Raw genomic sequence first — 26,699 nt, 5'->3', positions numbered from 1 at the left:
ATGGGTGCTAAAGCCTGGGGTCTCAGGACAGTCCTTCAGCCTCCACAGGCATGCAGTGTGCCATGCACCAGGCTGAGAGTGGGAAAATGGCTCACAGAGGCTAAGAGAAGTGCTCAAACAAGGAAGCAGAGAGACCAGTGTGGATGCCTGCGAGCTGCAGGTGAATTGAGCTGCTCTTCTGGGAGGCCAAGAGTTCTGCAGGACAGGCTGTGCGACGGCCAGTGGAATGTGCCTGGGTGTGTTAATTTTAGTGCAGATTGCCAGTAGAATGTGGGTGTTGTACACAACATGCTTTCTTCTGTTTGATATAGAGCCCCTGTACTTATACTTCCTGCAGTGAGGATTACAGTGGAAGAGAGCAGAATGGAGTGGTATTGCTTAATTGTGTTCTTCTGGCTGCTCATAGTGCTCAAGAAGGTCAAGAGGGATAAATCAGTTTTAATTCTGTTATTTCTAGACCTACCAGGCCTGAAAATTAGGAGCAAGTGTACTGAAAACCACTGTAAATTATTGTTCTTCATGTTTCTGAAAACACCACCCTCTCCTGATGAAATGAAAGGACTTTTCCTTGAGCCTCTCCTTCTCATATTTCAATTATTCTAAACTGAAGAAATTCTCTATGGTTTTGAGAGGTGCAACAAGGACATAGCTTCAGCTAAAAGCATGATGACTAAGAGAGATGGAAGCTGTGTGCTGAATGCAGGATCGAGTCAATGTGCCTTGATTTTGGATTGCTTAATGCTATTAGGGTAGATAAAATTTCACTTCATGAGCATAATGGGCATGGAAATGTCTCCTTCTGAGGGATGCAAAACATGCCTCTTCATCTTCTCCCCCCTGTACATGGGGGTGGGGGGGAAGCTGCAACCAGCTTCCCCCCCCCGTTCTTGTTCCTGCTATAGCAGCACTGCAGTGTTAGTTTGTTTCTGGGGACCGGCGTTTGATACCCTTGTGTTCTGTCCTTCAACCCACCATCGCAGCATGAGAGAAAACTAGGCATGTGCAAAAAGGGAAAGTTATTTACTGATAAGTAAATTTCATAGCCCATGAATCTGGATTATATGCTTCCAATCGCTTTGGGTCATCTTTTTTTTTTGGTATTTAGTACTGCTTCCTTCTGCCTGGACCTGGAAATCTGTCTTGTGGCGGGAGCACCCAGGATGGGTTTGAGTGGCTGGGGAGGCCCTTCTGGCCACCCAGCTCTCAGCAGATCAGGGGTGAGCACCATGGCCACCAGCCAGCCAGCAAAATTGGAGCAGAGAGGGGGAATGGAACTGAGTGCTTTCCAGTTTGCTCGGGAGTCGGCATCCATTTTTTATTTCGTAATTCTTCCAGAGCCCTAAAACATTAAAATGGAGATGGTAGAGTTTACAGAGCTTCTCTAATTTGGAGTTCATTGACCCAGCATTAGATCAGTTGACCAGAGACCCTGACAGAGATGGGTAGCCAAGGCAAGACTTGAACATTTATTGTAGCTTTTTGTAATGCCACCGTCTGTCTCTGAAAAGAAGAAAATATCGGTAGTCTACATGCATCCAGATGAAAGTGAAAGTAAAAAGGAATGTCACCTTCGTTTCCTTGTACAGTGAAGGAAAAAAGTACGCTTTTATAATGAGAGCTGCAAGGTAGCCAGACCTAATAAAGAAACACATTTGCATGCACATGAGCATGGAAGTATACGTTAAATCTAATGTGTTTCTTTGTTACAGAAGATTGAAATCATTTTAGGGGAAAATCTTCAGAGTCACTTACTTAGCATTTAGTGATCAACTTTAGTTTCTCTATTGAATTCCTGGATTTTAAGGCTGTTAATTTGTACCTGATCTTAGAGAGAGGCCAAAATGTTTTCCATTAAAGTAAAAATAAACCTTTATGGGGATTGTTTAGCTGAAATATATGTAATCTGCTTTTTTTTTTTGTAATAGAAAGATGAGTGGTTTTGAACTGTTTTGATGAAAGAAGCAGAATTAAATAAGCATTGCTTAGCAACCTATGGTTATTTTGTAGAGAAATTTAGAATTTTAATTAATGAAAATTCAGCTGTTGTGAAATTCTCTTTGTGCCAGCAGTTTAACAGAGCTATGGTCAGCCTATATTATTCCATTTAAATCAGACTTTCTCACAGGAGAGTAGAATAATGTGTTTTCCTCTTAACTTCAGTACAATTTTACTTCAGTAATCTTTATGGTCTGTCTGTTCCTCATATCCTTGTGTGATAAATTTCAATTTCAAAAAAAGTAACATTGGATACAGAAATAATGTCAGAAAGGTATTATTTTGAAATGAATCTCAATAAGGGAGATCTTAAAGTGAAAGTAGGTAGCTGGTTTCATATCAGCTTTCAAAATGGTAGTAGTGTAACTTATCCGTGCAAATATGCAGATTGCTTAAAAGATCAGTACAGATCTTTTGTATAATTCCTTTAATTATCTTCCAGTTCAAATGACAAATACACTGCTTACCTAAAAAGCAATAACAGAAAAAAAAAGATGAGAGAAACTTCACATGAAAAGCAAGAAATTAAAGTTTTAAATCCAGGAAGTAAAGATTATCCAGTGCTCCCTAGAGTTGAGTAATGAATTTCCTGTATCTTTAAGGAAGTGGTTTGTTTTAAAAGTAAATAGATGTATTAGAGCACTTATAGTTTTGTTAAGCACAGTATTGTGCCATACATGAAGGCCTGATGTCATTATCCAAAACCAAATCAATGGAGATATTAATTGATTTCTAAATTAAGAAAATAGAAATCATGAGTAACTTAAGCAGTGCCTTCAACTGCAGTGGCTTTCTAGGCCCCTGAAAGTCCCAGGGAGAGAGGCGAGAAGAGTCCCATCACTGAACTTTTGTCATTGTTAGGTTAGAGAAGTTTTATTTGCCTCCTCATAGCTTTCACTCCTGCTGAGTTTATTTGAATATCATGTAATTAAAAATGTATTCATTATACAAGAATGTTGTCAGACCTCTACCCTTTAAGCATTTTCCAGCTAATTTCCTGTGTCCTCCAGTTACAAAGGAAAGACGAGGTGTCACCTATGCATGGTTGAATACAGTAGGAGAATTAGGTTGCTGGAGTGCTAGTTCTCAAAAATCTTCTGTGGAAAGTCTGTTGGAGCTGTTGGTGATAGTTTGTTCAGGAGTAGTGGCATGTTCTGCCTTTCCTTCCATATGACTAAGTTTCAGAAACTGTTTTGGGCACCCTTCAGAAACAAAACTGTGATAGCACACAATATTACATAGGAAATACCTAGCCATGCTTTCTTTTCATTACATCAAACTTGAGAACAGAATGGCAGATGGGAAAGTATAGGTATATAGATGAACTGCCAAAATCTGTGGTTTTGAAAAGAGAAGAGACAATTACAAAAATTTGTAGAGTGCTGAGGCTAATGTATTCACTCAGTTGTCATTTATGGGCTTTATCTCAAGGGGTGTACAATTTCATAGAATCATAGAACCATAGAATAGTTAGGGTTGGAAAGGACCTTAAGATCATCTAGTTCCAACCCCCCTGCCATGGGCAGGGACACCTCACACTAAACCATCTTGCCCAAGGCTTCATCCAGCCTGGCTCTGAACACTACCAGGGATGGAGCTTGACCTGGGGAGCCAGAGGCACAAGTATGAGCACAAGGACAGAGTGAGTTTCTCCAATTCCACATTCAGGTTCAAGTGTTTTCCTTGACAGCAAATAGGAATATTGCTTTAAATAGGGGAGGTTATTTCACTCTTGCTCGTTTAACCACCATGAACTAGTTACAGAATTTGTCTTTTTCTTTTCATGTGTTGGGCCTTCAGTTCCTTTCCTAGCTTTCCAGTGAAAAAAGTTAGTTTTATTTTATGACCAGGTACCTATGCCTCTCTTCTGAAGAGTGCATATAGAAATGGGAGCACAACTTACCATTCTCCAATGCTATGGCAACCTTACCATTTTTCCAGTAGAATATGGGCAAAGATTTCTGGTAAGAAATCAGTTACTGATCATCAGTTTCTTTCTAAGGTTGCTATTTGCATGGTTAATTTGGACAACAATCATGCCTCTCATCTTTTTCCTGTTCTTTCTTTCTTTGTTTGCTTAAATAAGGGCTGTATAACTTGAATTGTAGACCAGAGACCTGCAGAAATATTGTGGACCGTTTCTTATGCCTTCAGAGAAATAAAGCTAAGGAGGCAATAATTGCACACCATATAAAACCAGAGATGGATTTATCTCCTTGTTACTCCCAGTGATTTGCTCTGAGTTCACAAGGATTATTCATCAAATGAAACACAAAATTATTGTCTGTGTTGCTTATAGTGTGCTGTGATATTCTTGGGGTGTTATTCGTACAGAGACTTATTGTTACATTATCCTTCTGCTTGCAAAGATTCAAAGTAATGACTCACAATGTCAATTCTTTGCTCAGATATGGCAGTGTGGAGGAAGTCTTGAGATCCACCCTTGCTCCCATGTAGGTCACGTTTTCCCCAAACAAGCTCCCTACTCACGGTCCAAAGCTCTGGCAAACAGTGTGCGTGCAGCTGAAGTGTGGATGGATGAATATAGAGAACTTTATTATCACCGAAACCCACACGCTCGCCTGGTGAGTTCAAGTCCCTTATTCTTAGAATTTCAGTAGAATTTCTTTTCAGTGAAATAAGTATTAATTAAGCTAATATTTAACATGAAGTGCTTGTTATGTTTGCTTCTTATTTCTTCTGAAACTTTTTCCAAGCATAGAGTCAGTGTACGTATAGTAACAGAAAAAAGTCAGAAACTCTGTAACACTAGAAGGCAGCTAAATCTCTGTCAATATTAAATGAATGAATGAATAAGTGAAGGACTAAAGCTAAGCAAGGTGACTCAGGTAAGGTGGAAGGTGGAGCTGTTTAGCCTAAAATGTGCACTTCTGTGAAACAGCTCATACAGGATTCTATCAATAAAGAATTACAGAACAGACACACTTAATGAATGTTAATCATCAAGTTTCAATGAGCAGTAGCTCTTTAAGTGAACAGCATGGTAATAAACTTTAGCAATATTACTTATCTTGTGATAATTGTAAAGCTTTGGGCTGATGTAAGACAAGATGGATTTTCCTGTTTGATTTACTGCTGCATGACGTTTGATTAAAAACAAGTCCCAATAAAATCAATATTGCAACGATTAAAGTAATTAAAGTCAGTCCTGGGAACTCAGATGAATATGTCCCTAATAAAATGTCTGAATTATCAGTTCTGATGGTTTTTTTAAAAAAACAACCAGTTAATATCTTTATTGTCTGTGAGAAAGAAAATACAAGATCATTTGTATTATTCAAGAGATAAATACTATCAAAATTGAGTAGGTCAAAACAGTAAACCGGTGTGCAAATTCATAGCTTGGGTATACTTACCATGAGGGGCCTGTAGGCTGCAAGACTAATGCTGAAATATCCACATAGTGCCTTGAATGAACCTCTGGCACAGATTTCAAAATTCAGGCCTAAAAGAAATAATTCTTTGCTGTTTCTTATTTCTGGAGGTGCTTAATCTCCCCAGGCACTTTTCTTTGCACAGCAAGTTTTCTAAGCGCTGGCTTTCTGGTTTTGTGCATGTGATGGGTGGGCTGCTGGGCACTCACCTCTGGCTGTGCTGGAGCAGAGCTTAGGGACCAGGCAGGGGGCAGGGAGACCCCCACATGTGTGGGTGGTCTACCCCAATAGATGTGTTTGGGGAAAAAGTGCTCTTGAAACCATTAGGCTTTTAAATAATGCGCTGGAGGACGCTGGGGAAGCTGAATTTGGTTAGCTTCCATCTTGTGTTCCTTTGGATTAAACTGGGTAATTAGGTTATTACAGTCCATGCATTTGTAATAATTGTTTAACATCATAAAAGCCATTTAGGTTTTATTATTAGTGTCTGACTTTATGAGAAATATGGGGTTTGTATATCTGAAGACAGGAGCTCACAGGCAGTGCCAGCCTGATTCTGCTTGTTGTATACAATGAGAAAACAGCAATAAATGCTGACAGTTTTTCTTGTAAAGTTCTGGGCAACTTATGTCTGTGATGACAGAATTTTAAAGGATATTTGTGTGTTGGAAATTATGCATATTGGCTTATTGTGACAGTGTGGATGTGAGGTGAGACTTGTGTGGGTTTTTTTGCACGTATCAAAGCTACCGCTGATGCACGCTAGTTTCTATAGTACTCTATGCACCAGTTGTTGCAGTGGTTGAGTTCAGACCCTTTTACTTCATCTAATCCAAATATTCAGTTCCATGGCATAATGAAAAAATGATTGATGCTATGGCTGCAGAATTTGGTTCCATAAAGTTTCACTTCAAGATTAATGTTCAGACCTTGGAGCTAATATGTCATGCTCTTTGTTTGTTCAAGCACGCATCTTTGCCTCTGTTCTATATCAGCTTTGTGTTTCCAGTGATATTTCCACATCTTTGAGAAATGCAAATATATACGTGGTTTGATGAAAGAGTATGTCAAATGACCTGTAAAAATCAGGGGGTTGCAAATGCTATCTCATGCCTGACTGTTTGAAGTCCTTAGTCAATATAAAGACAGATTTTTGAAGACAGACATGAAAAGATGTGAACTCTGCTCCATCTATAGACAGGGAAACGTCTGCCATGGAAGCTTTTCTCTGGAGTTTTAAGACTTCATACTCCCCACCTACCAAAACTGTGAAGTTCTAAGGAAACATTAGCAGATTTTATAAATTTCATCAGTTAATTGTAAAACTGTTGGTACAGGAAATTTGCAAATGCATGGTGTAATGGTTTAAAATGCTTAAGATTCATTCACTGCTTTTGAGATTTTCAATTATCCAGCTAAAGGGAGTTTTATTTTCCAATACATCATCTCACTTCCCAGAAATCTATATTCAAGGACTTCCTTACTTGCAGATTTGAGGAGTTTTCTCAGACAAACTGTCCTCTAGAGTATTTTAAAACTTTATGTACACTGTTCCAATTCTTTTTCTGTCAACATTTAACAAATGTAAGGATAATGAAATCAAATCCAGCACCCAAACATAAGGATTTTTCCTGGCTAAAAGTCCTACTCATCACTTTAGCATACGGTTCCTAATAATGTAAAAAGATAATTTAAAAGAAAGCATCTGTTCTGGTTGGGGTTATTTTTAATCGTTTCCTCCTTCTTTTTCTTTTTTTTTCTTTCAGGAACCATATGGAGATGTGACAGAAAGGAGACTCCTTCGAGAGAAGCTGAAATGTAAGGACTTCAAATGGTTCTTGGAGAATGTGTACCCAGAGCTTCATGTACCTGAGGACAGACCAGGCTTCTTTGGAATGGTATGTGGCTGCTGAGAAGGGGCCTCCTTGCGGTTCTCTGAGCTCTCCTACTAACTCAATATCAAGGTATTTTTAAGCTAAAATCAGTTTGGGATTTTGATCAAATTCAGTTAAAATTGGTAGGCTTTAACATGTGGTTTCTATCAGAATTTTATCTAGGGGGTGCTGTTCATGAAGCAGTCCTGTGAGAAGGGAGAAGAACAGGCAATGTAGCCATGAATTACACCTTCCAATTGATGCTTTGGGAGGGTTAAAGGCAACAAAAGATGACTTTGTTAATTTATTGAAACACCAAAGTGTTCCATTTTTTACTTGTTGACTCGAAAACAGAATCGGAATCAGCTACATTGGAAAAGACCTTTGAGATCATTAAGTCCAACCTTTACCCCAGGACTGCCAGGTCCACCACTAAACCATAACACTGAGGGCATCTACACGGTTTTTGAACACTTCCAGGGAGGGTATTTCCACCACTACCAGTGGAAAGTGCATTGAAACACGTATTTGCACATTTTATCTGATGAAAATTATGATGGGAGAGGGAGCTGGTGCTGTGAGTTCACAGATCATACAGGATTCTACATGTCAAAACCAACGTGTTAATTTTTAATGTGGAGGTCACTTCAGACCAGCACAGGTTCACAAATAGTTTTCGTTGGTTCAATATCAGAATCCCATTCTCCTTTTTAAGAGTTGACAACTTTCTATGCTGTTTGTGCAGCTTACAAATAAATATAAACTAGCTCCATGTATATCACATTTCTGTAATCTTATTTGAAAGGGATGAAGGCAGAGATGATGCAGCAAATACCCGCTTGTCTGAAAAATGAGTAGATATCTGCTGCGTGTCTTATTAGCAAGACAAGACTGCACCTTTCTGCCAGGCAAAGCTGTATAAAATGCCTTCCTGATTACCAATGCCGCATTGATTTAGAAGTACTTCTGCTGGTAACTCGATCACTCTGCAGATCTAGCTAAGCTGCGTTCCCACACTGCTGCATCACATCCAGCCTGTGTCACAACAGTCTTGTCTTGCTGCCATCTGCACTTCAATTACTCAGTCTCTGCTGGATCTCCGTGAGTGGAGGAAAAAACCTGATTATTGTGGGTGTACAAAACACACAAGAACCAAGTCTCCACACAGTCTTCCCTAATAGCTTTTTTATTTGTTGAACGGAAAAGATCCTAATGTGGAAATGCTGCAGTTTTCCATAGAGAACAGTTTTTTCCTTGGGGAGCTGTAGGAGCTCCCCTGGGATGTGCATCAGCTGCCAGCAAAGCTCTTGGGAACCTCTGAGAGAGTAGCCACCCTCCTCCATTTGTCTTGGAGCTTTGCGCTTGAGTTGGTATCCCTGTGGTCACTGGCATCAAAGGTAATATCCACCATTACTCAAGTACTTTGAATGTTCCCCAGTACAGCACTGGTTCGTTTTCAGTTGTTTTGTGCTGGATCGCTAACTGACAAGGTCAGTGACAGCTGAAGCAATAACATGTTGAGACTTACCTTCCGCAAGCATTTCAGTAACCTTATCCTCCCCTCTACTTCCGTCCTTTGCCCTCTCAAGCAAAGCCGAGACTGGTGACAGTGATGACAGTGCTTCAACCCCCTCAGAGGGGAAGGGATTTGTGCAGTTTCTCTCACGATTTAACTGCACATGTCATCCTCAGCAAAGGTGTTGGCAATACCTAGAAATAATAATTCTTGTTCAGTGCTTCTTGAGGTATCTGTGGTGTAATTTGGGTGTGCTCTGTGTATTTCTCTAAAATCAGTCCTTAAATGCTGTCATCTAGTTGTGAGCAGAATAAGAATGCACTTTTTTTTTTTTTTAGGAAGAGTTTAAAATGTAATTAAAGTACAGTTATACTCTAAGAAAGTGACAGTGCAAAAATGACACCTAGTGATTCAACTGTTTTGTGGATATTGAGTCCCATCTGCTAACTTCAGTGAATCATTGATCATGTTCTTTACTCTTGCTTTAGCTGTGTAGTGTTTTTCTGGTTCACAAAAATACTGTGTTTCAAAGTGTTGGCTTTGCTAACAGCACAGCTTAGTGTGAGGTTATTCAGTTGTTCAGAGAGACTGCAAAGAAATATGGGGATTTCTCCCTCCCTTAAAGATCTTTACACTGAAGTTGAAAAGCTTTCTAAGGTTACCCATAGCTCAGCTGTATGTTATTGAAATAAATGCAAGAATTACTGAGCAGCATTCAGTGCCATGCACTGACAAATAGCTACTGGTGTTAATTTTATTTAAACATACCAAATTTTTAATATTTGTGCCCAAACTATGATTGCATTCTTATAAACTGTCTGAGGCCTAGAAATGAGGCATGTACTTCTAACTTGTTCTTGGGCTCCATGCAGCTTTGAAACTTTGTGTGGGACATGATCTAAACCTTTCAAGTTGAATTTGTTTGGGGGGCAGGAGGGAGTGAAGCGGGTAGATACTTAGTGGGTGTCCTGGGTTTAGCAGTAGCAGTCAATTTTTCTCCTTCTTGGTAGCTGGTGCAACGCTGTGTTTTTGACTTTCAGCCTGGGAACAGTGCTGATAATACCGATGTTTTCAGTTGTTGCTAAGTAATGTTTACTCTGACCAAGGACTTTGTGAGCCTCATGCTCTGCCAGGGAGGAGGGGAAGCCGGGAGGAAGTAGAGACAGGATGCCTGACCCAAGCTAGCCAAAGAGGTATTCCATACCACAGCACGTCATGCCCAGGATGTAACTGGGAGTTAGTCGGAAGGACACGGGGTCTTCTGGGTCAGACTCGTTTCTCGGTGGGTGGTATTGTATTCTCTTCCCTTGTTATTTTCTCTTATCATTGTTGTCATTGGTGGTAGCGGTTGTGATCTGTGTTGTACATTGGTTGCTGGGCTGTTCTTGTCTCAACCTGTGGGAGTTGCACTCTTTTGATTTTCCTCCCCATCCCTCCAGGAGTGGGGAAGGGGAGAGCCCCTGGGGTGGGGGGGCCTCGATTGCTTCCAGCCCGGCACCACTTACTGGGAGTGAATGAACAAGCTGTCTGGCTAGGGTTTAAACTACAACAGTGGGTTAAAATATTAAGATGTCAGCATTTCTGGAAAGGCTGAAAATCCTTTTTAGGTTCTTGTACAGAGCACTGATGTCTCTTTTTTTTTGCTGGCATAGCACCTGATTTGGCTATCCTTGAACTTGTACTTACCAATGAAGTGTATACTTCTGCTGCAGCTGGTGTGAAATCTTAAAAAGACTTGAACCCCAGGCCTGTGCAGATTGCCCACCCTCACAGCCCAGACTAGGTCTACTTAAAAATCTTAGCTGCTATGGTTTGGGATGGTGTGGACACCTCTAGGAAGAACTTTAAGCCATTTTATGTGTCCAGTATTAGTACTGTGACGTTGCCGCATCATGCGGGTAGGTGAAAATGGAGGAACTGGGCAGCTCTGTGATTTTTTCATGTTGTTGATGAATGTGGAAATACATGGCTGCAAAGCAAGGGTTCAATAGCCAGGGTTCTTCTCCCTTCTTCTATCTTACTAAGTATTGCTGGCATATCTGAGATTGAAGATTATGGTCAGCCAGTGAATTTGGTTTTGAACTTGGCATCCAGATTACTTTAAAAAGACAGCATTGACTTAAAAATCAGGATTTTACCTCTGCTTTTCTGTAAGTTTTATTACTTGGCAGTGAGACTACGTTATGTTCAGATATGAGAAGTTTTCCTCTGTTCTGCTCAAACAGTTTCTATCTGGTCTTTATTCTAGCTGATGTGAAGCAACTAAGCTGATAGATGTTTGTGGCTATCTAGCTGATGGCTCTTTCACCATCTATCCTTAAAGGCATCTGAGACTGACTGAATCATTTGGGAGATCAAAAACTTGAAGTTTTCTGTTGGCCATTTCCTTCCACATTTTCCCTCAAGACAATTTTAATCGTCAATGAATTTCCAAATGCTTAGTCATAATTTTCTATTAATTTAGGCCAGAAATAACCTTTTAAAAAAAAATCAGGAAGAAGGATTTTAAGCCTTTGAAACAATAAAGAATTTTGTTTTGCTGTGACAAAAAAAGAGAGAATTTTGTAATTTATCTAAATAACACATGATATATATGGACAAGCTTACAGAAGCGATCTTCGCTCTGTGGCTTAAGTTATATAATCAAGAAAACTATTGCATGTCTGGTGTTAGAAGTCCTCAGAGGCATCAGGCTCTAAAACAGCCTCCTCTAGGGCATACCTCTAAAACTGCATTATAATACAATTTCTATTGTACCACTTGAGATTGAATTGGTACCCAGTGTTATGGCTGACTAGACCTGGAGATCTGATGGCCATCATAGCAAAATATGCACCACTCTGTTGGCTGTGCAGCCTCTGAAAGCTTGAGACAGACCTTTTTAAAGGAAGTGGGAGAAGTTCAAGTGTTTGATACTAATCTCAAGTGAATACAGCATTACTTGAGACATGTGCTTGTATGTTCTTGAGTTTCCCAGGGAGATCTGGACTCGCTGGAGTGAGCAACTGGATTCCAGTAGCAGTGTCTCGTTATTTTGATTCCTTCAAAGGGTCTTAGTCATCAGCATTGTATACCCGTTTCAGCATTGCATTTAACAAGTTAACAGAAATCTGAGGATATTCACTATTTTTAATTCAAAAAAGCATGATATGAAAATATCATATGCTCAGAAAAATCATCCCCTGTGACTGCTCAGATTACCTTTGAGTTAAAAACTTATGACTGGTCAGTACCATGAAGCTGTTTGCTTGCTACAAATCTGTATCTTACTGTGTCCCACAGTATCATCTGCCCATTCCATTAATGCATCAGCAGCAATGCCACTGTGGTGGAATAAAGAGGATTCTGATCTGTTTTGTGGATGAGAAGTTGGCTGTACTCCACTGACTGTACTTACCAACTAATGTAATGAAGTTTTAATGTCAAAAATCTGTTGTTGATGTGTTGCTTACAGTTACATGACATAGATTTTATCTTCAAAATAACCCCAAAGCCAGATTGATACCTGTATTCTGTCAATATATGCAAGTGTGCAGATGTTAGGGAAAAAACAGATTTGAATTTCTCCAAGCAGTAGGGGATAAAGGTCTGAGGTGAATATCTCAGTAGCTGCTGTTTATTATGTGTCCCAGCCTGCAAATGAGTGGTAACTCAGTGGCACTGTAGAGTATGCCTGCAATGTTTCAACAGGAGACAAACACTGTAGAAAGATGCAGCCAGTAATCCTGCATGGGCAGAACTTTTTAGATCTATGTGTTTAAATGGCAAGGTGATCAACATTTTTTCTTGCTTCTGTTTCTCTAATGCAGCATTCTGCAAAAGAATTAAGGTAAGTCACAGAGAAAATTTTGTTCTTATTGCATGATGTGTTTATGGTGGATATGGGAATAAAGAGAGCTTCAGAAATGAATGAATGATTACTGTTTTGATAGAGCTGTTGCACATAAAGGGAACTTAAACTGTGTTCTCATTTAACAAGAGAAAAACACTACTTTCACAAATTCTCTCATACTTCTTTTTTTCTGCCTAGGAACTGAGGGTGGGTTTTAGTTTTTTGCCTAAATGGTGCAGTGATCAGATTTTCAAATCTTTGTCATTTCAGATCAGGTCATCTGACAGCTTAGTATGGGCTATTCCCACAGAGTATGTCTTGAATATCTATTAGGCTTACTGATGAAGTGTGGGTATAGAAGAATATCTACTGGTATCTGATAAAACAAACTAAAATAAATAGGTTGAGATATGGGCCATGTATGTTTAGGAATATGTCTGCACATTCTTGATGTAGAATGCAGAAAGATGAGAAGCTTATTGTTTGGTTTATGTAGTTACACGGTTGTGTTAAAAGTCATCTGTTAAAGAAACTTTCCTTTCCTACTTTTGGAGGTGTGGTACTTGTCTAGTGTTATCAAAGTAAATGAAATGTCTTCTGACAGCTCAAGGGAGGGGTGCAGCAGCGTAGTGGGTTCCCAACAAACCAAGCAGTGCTTTCTGTAGAAAGGGTTTAAGTAAGGACGAATTTTATCAAACACCAAATTCACATGTTGGTTTATCTTGTACTGAAAAATTCCACCGAATGCTAGTGGAAACGTGTTCAGAGAGGAATTAAGAGGCAAAGCCTGTAAGGGTAGGGCTTCACTCCTACATTTATACATTTGGCTCTGACAGGAGAGTCTCACAGCCCCAGCAGGCCTGCAAGGGGCCCCAAGCTCTTGGTGGTCCTCCGGAGACCCTCTGTATTACTGTTGCCTTGGGCCAGCAGCCCAGGCATGCAGAGCACCGAGAGCTTGGCTGTCATTCAGCGGGAATAGGCACAAAGCAGTGGAAAGAGGATGCTGGGTAGCAATAAAAACAGCAGTTAGGAAAGAAAAATGTATGTAGAACAGAAATATTTAATTTTTCAACTTGTGTGGTTAGCTCTGTTGTGGGTTTGGGTCCTGCAGGGTTTGTCTTGTTTGTTTGCTTTTAGCCTTCTGCAGTCCCTTTGTGTCTATCCATTCTCCCCATTGAGAACTGAGGATGCAATTATCATGACTAGTTAAGAGCAGTGAAATTACACCTTGCTGAGCTAACTCTTCTGAGATTTACTATGCTTATTCTTTTTGTCTGTGATATAATTACATTCAGTAACGGGGGCATTCAGCTTGAACCTATGCTTACAGAACCTCTTTTGCCTTGTGTAATTTTAAATTCAGTTAAGTGGCTAATACTAGGAGTCAGTAATTGTTATGACATTGTTTAACTTATTTTCAGTCACTTTTGCCTCCTGAATACTTAAATACAAGTCCCTGTTAATTGGCCTGATGTTTTTAAAATGAGGTGACTTAATACTTTAAAATTTAATCTAAAAGTTACGCACCTCGTGTGTCAGAGATCAGCCACACTGGTAAAGAATGTTTAATGTCACACCTAGCGTCTGTCTCCAAAGACATGTTACCCACTTTGAGGTGTAAGATACTGTTCTTAAAATCTGTCTGCTTGCTCAACCTCAAGAGGGTACTGCAATCCTTTTGAGAACAAATCCTTGTAATATCACCCATTTGACAAACTCAGAAAAGTATGTAGTCTTCATAAGAAAAATTGAAGAAGTACATCCTGGGTGGGGGAAGACATGGCTGACTCTTCTGTTCCATGCGGATTGCTGGCTTGCTGGGTTTCAACACAGCTTTTCATAGTTCCTACCTACTTCATTTGCAAATGCACAGGAACACGGTGTCATTCCTAGGGGAAGCCTGTCTGCTTCAATGCCGAAAGTCAAGATGGTCCCAACAGTTTTATTTCACACTAGTCAGAGAGATGTTGCCATTGGATCCATTGGATTTAATCAAGTTAATTTGCTCTAGCTCTAGGATATAAACCTCACAGCCCAGCAGGATGGGTGTAAAGTGACTACAACATATTTTCCTTAGTTTAATACTTTAAAATATTCTTGTTTTGATTAGCTGAAGAATAGAGGAATGGCAAACTTCTGTTTTGATTATAACCCTACAAATGAACATCAAGTAACCGGACACAGGATCATACTGTACCCATGTCATGGCATGGGACAAAATCAGGTAAGATTTGGTTTACTTTAATTCTGACTAACACGGTTGTAATGTAAAAAAGTATGGTAAAGGCATTGCAGGGCTGAGAGAATATGTTGCCACAATGAAGTAATCGTAGGTCTGATTTTGATTCTTGCACCGACTGCTTGTAATTTTGATGTATATCCAGGACAGATTTTCTTCATTCTGAAGATGTGTCTACCCAGATGAGAGAACTCATGCATACCTTAATTATGCCTTTCCACAGAGCTCATTAGCAGGGGTTAACAGCATAGCACTGCAGCTGTAATGTTTATTAGGCCAGTGTTTGTTCACCTCCAGCTGGTCTTGGGCAGATCAGCACATCTCTGAGCTTTTGTCTGTCCATGTCTCCAAAGCCCTTAATAATACTGCAAACCTCACCTAGTTCTGCCTATGTCTGTCATCATGTCTTTTCCTCTTCATGCTTGTCTAAACTGTGCAAGTGGTTTTGGAGGGCATCTTCTCCTGAACTCCACAGTAGAGAAATGTCATCTTGGGCTTGTGCTCAGAATCCCAGGGGAGCAGGGGTCCCTCTAACACTTTCATTATTCCTTTCCTGGTTTTAACTTCTGAAGCTGAAAATGCTTGCTGGTGTCTTTCTCCCTGCTGATTGAAAGTGTGTGCATTCATGGTTAGTTATGATACCCATAAAGCTGTCTGCATAATGCCATGTTAAAAGTGTTTATGGGCACCATGTGCCAATTTACAATGGATGTTTTGCATGGCTTTGAGTGGCCACCATTTAGAATTAAGGTTTGGTGTTTCTGTGGCATGTAACATGTACTTCCCTATTTAGCTTGATTTTTGGCTTCTAACTCAGATTAGACTATATAGTATGCTTCTAGTGGGGAGGGGTAGAGAAATAACCAAGGTCTTTGTTGAGAGTAAGTACATGAAATTGACAGCTTGGGTGACTTTACTCTTTGGGAATTTTTTTTTCTTAAGGAAATTAACCCAAACATTCAGTTAGGAAAGGAAAAACAAATCTGGGGAAGAACCAGAGATGTGGCAGATAAGCAGTGTATTTGTTATCTTTCTGAACCTTGCTTTATAAATATATACAAGCTTGAGGAGTGAAAAGCAAGTGTGTATTAAGAAAGAAGCTTCTAATGCGACTTGCATTTTAAATAAGAAAAGGAAAACAATAGTCTTAGCACTATGCTTTGTATCTTAGAAAAAAGTAGATTTGGTTTTGGTAGGAAGTTTGTTGCCTTAAGTACTAACAACAAACTTTTCTGAGTTTTAGTATTATTTATCAGTTTATGTCTTAACTTTCCTAATGTTTCTATCCTGGAGACCAAGACACAGGGTAGGGCAGGCAGAGAATCTTGCATCATAAAAGCCAAAGGATCTCAGTACTGACAGATGTATGTCACCCCACCCCATTTTACTCCTCCAGTTCAGCTCCATGCACAAGTTAGTATGCTTGTATACACCTATATAGAAGTTGATAATCAGACAACAGAGTTAAGCCACTTCCTTATGAGGAAGAATTGATTGCTGTTGTAGATTAAGAAGTATTTCAAGTATGGGATTGCATACTCAAACACAAAAGGTATTTATAGATTTTTTTTTTTTTTTTTTTTAGATTACAAGAGTAGAGGGGTTGAATCTTTTTGTATTTTTCTGAGAAAAGAAAGTTTGTTTGAATTTTCTCTTCCACCAAGAAAAAATAATGATATAGGACAAAAGGTGAAAGCAACAGTGCAACTCAGAGATGGATTGTCATGAGAGGACACTTTTACAGTTGTCCTTTGTTTAGCTAGCACTAAAAGATTAACTGAATTTGCTGCAAAGACCACATTGCTAAATAGCAATGCTCTGACATCTCTGCTGATGGTGTAACACACCTGCAATAGCAGCACCGGGCTGAGAGCACCGATGCTGTGGGAGCGGTGCAATTAGCGCTCCCTCTGCTGGCATCTAGGCAGCAGGAGAAATGGAGAAGCTGCCTGACTGCAATATAAACCCATGAGAGAAAATAGGAGGTGACACGGGGAATTGCAGAGCCTGAGGAGGGAATGCCAAACACAGGAAATGGGCAAAAGGCATGGAACCAGGGAAAGGGGGCCAAGGTGGCAGGGGGCAGAAGAAGCTTGTGACAGAGGTAGGGCAACAGGCAAGGAGCCTCATGTATGACAGAGGAAGACAAGGAAGGAGCATGAAACAATCAGAATCACTGTAGACCCCTTTAGTGGAGATACCGATTGGCAAATGGGGGTATGAGTAGTAGTTGCAAGAGAAGAAGTGAACAGCAGGAAGAACTGCAGGTACAGGAATAGAGGGAGGCTAAAATAAGACAAGCATAGAAGCACAAGTGAGACAGGAAACGAAAGTCAGGGTTGCTGAACTTGCACCTTCTTTTTCTGGCTCACAAATAGCCGTGAAACCTACCAGCAGGATATTTCTATTTCCTTCCTGGCCCCCACCTTTTGACAGTTGTTCTGCAAAGGTAGTAGGCTGTTCCTGGTGGTATGAATTCCTTAGCTCAGTTGGCAGGTGACAGTGACAGGATTGAAACAGTCAAATCTCCCACATGTACGTACATCACTGTCAGCTGATGGTGACCAGGTTTGTCATCTTCTGGTTGTGTTAAGGTGAGCAGGGCATTTCAGAGTTTCACAGATGTTTGCTAACAGCAGGTAGCCCTTAACTTCTGATTGTCCTTGGAAGGGAATCTGGCATCCTAATACAGAACTCTTCTGCCTGTTCTCCTCCAATCTGTTCTCATCACTCATTACCTATATACAGCTTTAGCAGCAAACCCTCATTACAAAGCTTCCATACAGTCCCCTGTCCAGCACCATGTATCATGGACAGTTGCAGTTTCTTCACTACATGCTACTTAACACTTTCTTTCCCATGCTGTCTGTCTCACAGCCTTTTGCTAACACCCTCGCTCTGTCTCTCCTCTCACTTATTCTTCCCCCAGTTACTACTCAGATTAGGTCATGTTTTGCTCCTTTTCACATGCCTTTCTTCTTTCCTGGCTAGCTCCCATTTTGAATCCTTTAGTCTTTTTCTCATCCCTTCTTCTAGTTGCAGTGTTTGTTCCACGATTCATCACTTTCTTCCTCAAACAGTATTCCCTGCTGCACATTCACTCTGTTTCATGGTACAAAGGAATGAAGTTTATTCTCCAGAGTACAGCTCAGTAAAGTTATTATCCAAAAACATCTTGATAGGATTTAACATTAATGAAGGTTAACTTGGTCAGACATCTGTGTCTTACACTCCAGTACACCCATCCGCTGGCATGATATGCTGCTGGCAGGTGGCTGTTTTTGTAGGGGACAACGGCAAAAGCTTTTTTTCACTGGAAGCAATTCTCCACTTAAAGTGACCTCTGAATATCTGTGCGCACTGTGCCGAGAGGAGAGAACTCTGCGCCCTTGATTTTTTATGAAGTCCAGCACCTGCTCCCATGTTATGTCTCAGTAACAAAAATTACTCTGAGAAAACTAAGGTCCCTGGTAGTTTGTTGATGTTTTCCTTGAATCCATGGCCTAAGTGAGACTGTTCTTTTTAGTCCTTTTGAGTTGCTTTTGTGTAAGGAGTTGTGTAAGTAGGTTGTTTAAAATTAGTGAGTTCGTTGTAGCAAGAAGATGAGGATACAACTGCAGGGGTAGGACCTGTGTGTATATGGAAGAGAGACAGAAAATACACAAAATGTTGGCTGCTTGGTGCTTGCACCTCAGGCTGCTGGAGTTTTGTGGGATTGTCTGTCCCCAGTAAATGAGAATGAAGGCTTTGAAATTCAACACTAATAAAGCCCATTGCCCTTCTTGGTATGGTTGGGAAGCAGTACAGAGGGCACCCATGTATGATGGCAGGAAGCTGATCTGATGTGGTAGGAGGATGGGAAACCACTGAACAGCCTGCTTTGTCTGGTAGTGCTTCCTCCAGTATTCCCATTTTCAGCTGATAGATTTGAGGCAAATAGGGAGAGGCAGGCAAATAGCTTAGCAAAGTCCTTGGGTTTTCTGTGAAAGGGGTATCAGACCTGGTATCCTCTCTGCTGGTTGTACCCATCAAGTGCAAACTTCTTCATATGTGCAGAGGAGCAGTATCCAGGCACAGGGAGGGGTGAGAGTAGGTTACAGGGTGTGGTGAGGTATCTGAAATCTGCCTCCATCACTTTTTCTGCAGAGCACTGATGCAGCTCCGGCATATCCCATAGATCACCCAGAAGTACTAGGCACTGGATAAAAGGCCTCATCAAGCTTCTCAGTAGCACTTAAAGGAGTCTGCTGGTTCTCTGAAGCAAAGAAATGCTGCACAGCTACTAGTTGCTGAGCTATGGATCAGTTTGAAAATGCTTCCCTTCTGTCCACAGAACCAACTCAGCAAGGAAAGGGCATTAAAGAACACTTTACTTTTTGAGGTCAAAGAGGTTTATCTCATGTATTACTGGAGCTTGAAAAAGCCTGAAGCCTGAAGTATTTATTTCATTTGAAGGAGTATAGGTTAAAGAACTGTATAATATTAATTGGACAAGGAGGCAGGAGTCCTTAATTGCTAATGCTACAACCCCAATCCTTAATATCCAGAAATAACATTCTTATTATTGTTATTATAATATTAATGTTATTCAGAAATAACCATTTTACTTGCTCTTCTATTCCAAAATCTGGTACAAGTCCTTGAGAGGTCATTCAAGGAAGATGTCAATAGTAAGGAGCACTCTGTCCTAGTAGCTGTTCCATCTATTCTTGATGCATCTAGTGCAATCAGCAGCTTGCAGGCTTTCACTGATACTGAATGCAAATTGCTAAAAGAAGTTATTGTATCTAATAAATCTACTAATGAGCAGGGCTCTACATGTGGCCCTGTAAAAGTGACAGCTGTAAAAAAATGTCCATCCAGACACAAATGAGAGGGATTGAAGCTTTTTTTTTTTTCATTATTCACAAGTCATAGGCTTAAAATGAGTGAGTGCCCTTTATAGCTCACTGAGGTGCCTGAAGTAGTAGACTTTCCATGTGCCAATCAGATACCGGACATGGGAACAAAAGCCTGAAGGCCAGGGAATAGCCCCTTCCTATTGGGGTAAATAGAATCATAGAATAGTTAGCGATGGAAAGGACCTTAGGATCATCAAGTTCCAGCCCCTCTGCCATGGGCAGGGATACCTTCCACTAGACCATGTCATCCAAGGCTCTGTCCAGCCTGGCCTTGAACACCGCTAAGAATGGAGCATTCACAACTTCCTTGGGCAACCCATTCCAGTGCCTCACCACCCTCACAGTAAAGAACTTCCTCCTTATATCCAGTCTAAACTTCCCCTGTTTAAGTTTTAACCTGTTACCCCTGGTCCCATCACTGCAGTCCCTAATGTAGAGTCCCTCCCCAGCATCCTTATAGGCCCCCTTCAGATACTGGAAGGCTGCTATGAGGTCTCCATGCAGCCTTCTCTTCTCCGGGCTGAACAGCCCCAACTTTCTCAGCCTGTCTTCATATGGGAGATGCTCCAGTCCCCTGATCATCCTCATGGCCCTTCTCTGGACTTGTTCCAACAGTTCCATGTCCTTTTTATGTTGAGGACACCAGAATGGTACACAATACTCCAGGTGAGGTCTCACGAGAGCAGAGTAGAGGGGCAGGATCACCTCCTTTGACCTGCTGGTCACACTCCTTTTGATGCAGCCCAGGATACGGTTGGCTTTCTGGGCTGCAAGCTCACACTGAAGCCGGCTCATGTTCATTTTCTCATCGACCAGCACCCCCAAGTCCTTCTCCACAGGGCTGCTCTGAATCTCTTCTCTGCCCAACCTGTAGCTGTGCCTGGGACTACTCTGACCCAGGTGTAGGACCTTGCACTTGGCATGCTTAAACTTCATGAGGTTGGCATCAGCCCACCTCACAAGCGTGTCAGGGTCCCTCTGGATGGCATTCCTTCCCTCCAGGGTATCAACCGAACCACACAGCTTGGTGTCATCGGCAAACTTGCTGAGGGCGCACTCAATCCCACTGTCCATGTCAGCGGCAAAGATGCTGAACAACACTGGTCCAAACACCAATCCCTGAGGGACACCACTCCTTACCGGTCTCCAGCTGGACATTGAGCCATTGACCACAACTCTTTGCGTGCGGCCATCCAGCCAGTTCTTTATCCACCAAGTGGTCCATCCATCAAATTGATGTCTCTCCAATTTAGAGACGGGGATATCGTGCTGGACAGTGTCGAGCGCTTTGCACAAGTCCAGGTAGATGATGTCAACTGCTCTACCCCTGTCCATCAGTTCTGTAGCCTTATCAAATTGGTCAGGCAGGATTTCCCCTTAGTGAAGCCATGCTGGCTGTCACCAAGCACATTGCTGTTTTTCATAATAATAGTAATAATAATAGGCCAATGTTCTCACAGTTGACTTCCGTTGATGAGTCGACATTTCTGGCATAGAGCAAATGTCGTAAAGGCAGTTCAGCCTACATCATAGGAACAGGTCCTAGCAATAGATTTCAAGGTGAAATCAGAGTCTCCTGGGTGAAGCTGCTTTCTCAAAACACTCACTTCCCTTTGCGGCATACCACAAATGAATGGTGGCACACAGGTTAAAAATAGGGGGTCAGTCACTTGCACTGCTGCCAAAAAAAAGCAAAGCCATGATGCAATGGGCAGCATTCATCTGAGTATGGCTGCGACAGCCACCTTAGCAGAGAAATACCTGATTGTGTTAAAAGAAGGGCAGATTTCGTAAAACAACTACCGTCAGCGTAGTCTAAATCAGAGCTCTTACACCTGGAAATGGATGACTTCAGACTTTGTAATCACACAGTTCTGTTTACATTAAAACTCCATTTCCAGTTTCTCTTTCAAGGTTAATTAGACTTGGTGGTTGCTAAGGATGGTTTTGCACTAAGTTCAAGTGCACGCAATATTTCTGAATTGGCATACCCCCTTTCACAAAGCCTTACAGTCTCTTTCTCCAGGGGTGAAACAAAACAGAAGAGGATTCCTTCTGTCCCTCCATCCTTTTATTGATTTCCACTAATGCACCTATACTATTGGTAAAAAGCAATTTTCTGATGTGTATAAAACTCTCCTCTACTTAGTATAATCTAAATTGGATCTAAACACACATCCATGCACTATAGCCATCTAAATTATTTACAAGCATGCTAAATACAAACAGCTCTCAAGCTCTGCCGCTCTTTAATGAAGTACAAAATTTGGCATATGTCCACAATAAATATAAAAATTTTAAGGAAGTCATCAACCATGATTTTTGGCTGCAGAAGCCAAAATGTTTTACAGCATGTTCAGAACACCTCTGTAGAATATTGTGCATCAAGCAAAGCCAGTAAATTGTCTTTAATAACGTTTGTGTTTAAAAGCACCTGTAGCTGATTTGCTTCAAATAATATCTAAAAATGGTATATAATAAAATGCTTATCACTGTGCCTCCGGAGTACTTTGTAATTGGAAATGAACCTTGACCAAACTGCTTTGAACTATGCAGTGAGCAACTTCTTAATTAAAAGTAACATTGTTTTGATACAACTGAATTAAGAAGGCAAAATGTCAGACTATAAAATGTTTTCCATCCTATTTTTAAGTGTTATCTAGAATGTGCAAGTAGAATATTACAGTCAAATTTTGTAAATTCTTTAGTGCTGGAAAGTCTGTTTTCCATGGCATTTATTCAGCAATTCATACATTTTAAGTGCTACCAGAGTAAAGCAGTGGTGTGCTAAGATAGATTTTCTGTAAAATAGTTAGCAAATGGCAGAAGTTGAGGCTCCTTGACTATTTTTGGCAGAATTTCTCTTCACAGTGGCAAGTTTAATATGTGAACTTAATTATAGTATCTTAGTATAGCCTCCTTATAAATACTTTCTTGTGTACATATGAAATGACTGTTGTCTTTTGCTTCTTTTGGGTTTGTAGTTTTTCGAGTACACATCCCATAATGAAATACGTTACAATACCCGACAGCCAGAAGTCTGTGCAGCAGTTGATTCGGGGACCGACTACTTGACAATGTACTTGTGTCATGAAAATGTCCACAATATTCCTGAAAACCAGAAGTTTGTTTTCAGAGAGGTAAGTGTGCCTGCTTGCGTTTGGGGTTTCTGGAAGTAGTTGAAGGAGAATTGTTGAGGTTCTCTTTCTTTTTCTCTTACTGCCTACACATCATGCAGGCCACAACCTCAGTAGAGATCTCTGAGATATGCTGTCTTAATATCTGAACACAGAAGCAGGGTAGCAGCAGTGTGCAGGTGAAGAGTATGGCAGCATAAAGAATAGGAGGATGAGAGAAAGGAAAATGCCCTTCTTCACCTAAGAGGAGTTGGGAATGTTGAAAGAGGTCTCTCTGCCTTGTCCATATCTAGTATTTTCTGGGCTGCTCAGCTCTCTTGCATCACACGGCTACTGCCTTTTCCTGAGAACTGAGGAGAAATTACAGCCCTTTCCCAATCAATCTTGTGGCTGGTCTATCTCTGCTCTTCTTTCATTGACTTCATTTATTTCCCATATATCCCTGATACTTCACATACCACCATTACTTTACACTCTTCCCTGCTTTTGAGAGCTGCTGCTTCTCCTCTGCAAACCATCTTTCGCAACCCTCCCTATGCAGACCAGAAGTGCTCCCTGAGCTTTTCTGCAATATGTCATTGGGTACTTTGCTGCACCATTGAAAAACTACCTTCTGCCCTACTCCTGCCCCTACACAGGACAAATCTTCCTGGCTGTGGGCACTCAGCAAATCTGTACCTCTCTTCTTCAGCCTTAATGCCTACTCCCAAAGGGGTGAAATACTGAGAAGTATGGGAGTATATTTAATAAACATATCATGTGATCTTAGAAAACCTTGTGTTTAGTTTTTAATCTCTGAAGGAGTTCCTGGATGCCCAAGAGAAAACAAATAGGATGAAAAATGATGGCCTTGGTCAGGTTCTGGAGTGATATTATTTGGGTAAGGGAAAAGGTCACGTAATATATCAAAATGGTGCGTTTACATAATGTGTCTGCACAGTGCATCTAAACTCCTACAGGCTCCATGGCAGACAAATTTCGTGCTTGGATACTACCACCAGTGATAGGTGGCAGGGTGAATTCAAAAGAAAAAATATGAAAACTATTGTCCATTCACTGTATCTAGTCCAGTCTGAAGCTCATAGTGGTATTACTGAGTAAAACAAAATATTTGAAAGGCTGACTTTATAAATAAATGACATTTCATTTTCAATGCTGACTTTTAACAGAATTTTTCAAGGTCCTGTCTGTTAATCCCTAAGATTACATATATTGAAAGACCCTCAGTCACTTCAGGAACTACTTGAGAAAACACAGTTTTGGAATACATCTGTTTCCACTGCATTCCTAACCATTAGCTTTTAGCATATGAAACGTCAGGAATTACTTCAAATCTTCTTTGTTTCTCGTGACCACTTTGTGCCTGTGTGCGATTTGAGAGCATTTTGCTCTTCTCCAATTCCTCCTCTTCTATTGCATTAAATCAAAATCACTGGTCCCCACTTTTCAAGGTAAGTGATGGGTGAGGTGTCAATACCACATTTCTCTTGCTTTGTGCAGAGAAATTTCAGACACTGGAAAAGCTGTCCTTATGGATGTAACATAATCAAAGATTTGAGCAGCCTTCCCAGCAGCCTGGCAAGAATTAAGTTCTTACGGGCAGAGAGTCAAAAACGAGTGAGGGAGATATTGATTAGTCCACTCAAAAATTTGAATTATCACAATGGAAATAGAAACGTCATTCAGCAGCTAAGCCTGTCAGCAAGCCATGAGCAAGCACACGCTGCTGGGCATCAGGGGCTGTGGCTTGGGGTGTGATTAACTCCACATGTATCTGCAGGCAAGGGGCATGCTTAGATATTTTTGCCTTTTCCACTAAAAATATACACTGTGAAGAAACGGGAATTTTCTTTGCTAAAAATATAACCAACATCTACACTTAACTAACATTTACATTTTTCTTGCAAGATGTGCAGTAAGTTGGTGAATTTGGGTAATGCCTATACTTTACTTTGGTTTTCTCTGCCCATATTCAAGCACGGTAACAAAAGGCAATGAAAGTGAATGAGGTTAGTACATCTTTTATGGGCTTAGATGTCAAGACATGAATCGCTCTGAAGCACTGGTAATATAAGTTTAAAAGGGTCTTTTGATAACGTTTCAGAGATCTTCTGCTTACACTTCTTGGCTTCACTGAATGGCCCCATGAGAAGGATATGTGTGACGTTTATTTGTTGCAAATGTCTTCTGTTACTTTAAGACACAGTTATATGCCTGTAATTTTTAAGACCTGAAAAGCAAAACTTATTCTTGTCTTTTGTAGGATGGTAACTTGTTTCATCTTCAAACCCAGAAGTGCGTACAAGCAGAGTCAAATGCTTACAATGGTAACCCAGCACCATTGTTACGACCGTGTACAGACTCAGACTACCAAAAATGGTTCTTCAAAGAAAGAAGTTGATCCAGATGTGGTCTAGGCTATAGCTGAATATGAAAATGTGCTCTTTTTATTCAGCAGTTAGTCAGCCTTTTGAAAATCACATAAGTGATGCATTTTTGTACAGAAAGAACTGTAATTAGTTTACAAGCCTTGGATTTTGTTTTCTGGAGCATTAAAAGGCATTGAGAGCTTGTGGTTATGCCACAGAATCACTCCTCTTCTTTACTCTTTATTTGGCAGCTACATAACTTCTTCTGAAGTGTCTTAGGTTCCTTTCACAAGTGACAATATATTTTTTTAATCTACTGTGTAAAAGTAAAGCAGTCAAAATAATTGCACTAATGTTATCTGCCAATAACTTAAAATGTTTATTTTTCTACTAAAGCATTCTGCAGTTGGGCCTTTTAGAAGATAGTAGTTAATCATTCTTCTTGTCTTTTAAATACCAAGACGGTAAATGTAGGCCAGATTCTGCCCTAAGTGACTACCACAAAACTGTCACCGGAGACAGTGTGGATTTGCACATGAAGGCAGAGTAGGTCTGCATGTATTTGCACAAATAACAATCTAGATGCTTACAGATTGCACATGCTTGACAATACTGTACATCAAATGTTGCAACAATTTCATATTCTAATGGCACTTGACAAGTTCCTAAACATGCTTAAGTCTGGTTTTGCAGTAAAATGGGGATTTTTCTCATCTTAAAGAAATACAGCAACAATATTTAAAGGTGATGCTCTAGGGAAAGCGATTTACATTCACATGGATCTGGTTATGCAGCTGTGTCCCAGAGTGCACAACTTAATTCAACATTATATGGATTTCCAACATGTGTAAAACTTGCAAGATCAGACCTAGCTATAATTCTTCTGACAACTTTCAAAACTGCAGTTAGAGAAAATGAATCTAAGAAATTGTATCTTTAATTAAATTGTAAATGTTTAAGTAGTTAGTATAAAAAATTATTAGATAAAAATAGGTTTGCAAATAATTGGTACGGTAAACAGCTGATATCACTACAAAAAGAATTGTCTTTTAAGATTTAACTTGCATTTTGTCTGGTAACTCCTTTTCTGGTAAGTTGGCTGTGTCAATGCATACAGTTTATTGAAAACATGGGGTTCGATCTGCACCAGTACAGCATGTGTTCTGCCCTGCTATGTGGGATCCCCTTTACTTGATCAGACAAGTAGCATGTTTAGCAACATACTTGGTCATTGACCATCATCAGTCATTATAACGTTGATTAAAAGGGTTTCATCTCAAGGAAAGTTTCTTTCCATATCAGCTGGCAGTATGTTTATGTGTAGAAGCATGAAAATGTCAACCTTTTTTCCCTTAGAAGTCTAGTTCCAGCTAGTTTTGTATGTATTTTGTTACCTGCCTTTGTTCATGTTTTCGATAAAAAATGTACATCTTTTCCTGTG

General features: G+C 40.4%; 1 protein-coding gene across 1 annotated transcript in view; it reads left to right on the top strand.

Annotated features, from left to right (window-relative positions):
• The window catches only part of GALNT12 (polypeptide N-acetylgalactosaminyltransferase 12), a 51,177-nt gene extending 24,478 nt beyond the window's left edge, over positions 1 to 26,699 (top strand). Inside the window, exons 6-10 of the mRNA XM_061449010.1 lie at positions 4,404 to 4,580; positions 7,157 to 7,288; positions 14,723 to 14,836; positions 22,737 to 22,892; positions 25,153 to 26,699. Coding sequence (XP_061304994.1) covers positions 4,404 to 4,580; positions 7,157 to 7,288; positions 14,723 to 14,836; positions 22,737 to 22,892; positions 25,153 to 25,290 — 717 coding nt within the window. The 3' untranslated portion in view covers positions 25,291 to 26,699. The remainder of the gene's footprint in view (positions 1 to 4,403; positions 4,581 to 7,156; positions 7,289 to 14,722; positions 14,837 to 22,736; positions 22,893 to 25,152) is intronic.

This window comes from Pezoporus flaviventris, unplaced genomic scaffold, assembly GCF_033815535.1.
Source record: "Pezoporus flaviventris isolate CSIRO_AGI_PZ_B2104156 unplaced genomic scaffold, CSIRO_AGI_Pfla_v1 ptg000007l, whole genome shotgun sequence".
Classification (NCBI taxonomy): Eukaryota; Metazoa; Chordata; class Aves; order Psittaciformes; family Psittacidae; genus Pezoporus; species Pezoporus flaviventris.
Note: the sequence above shows the minus strand (reverse complement) of the source record. Positions and strands in the feature narration are given on the sequence as shown.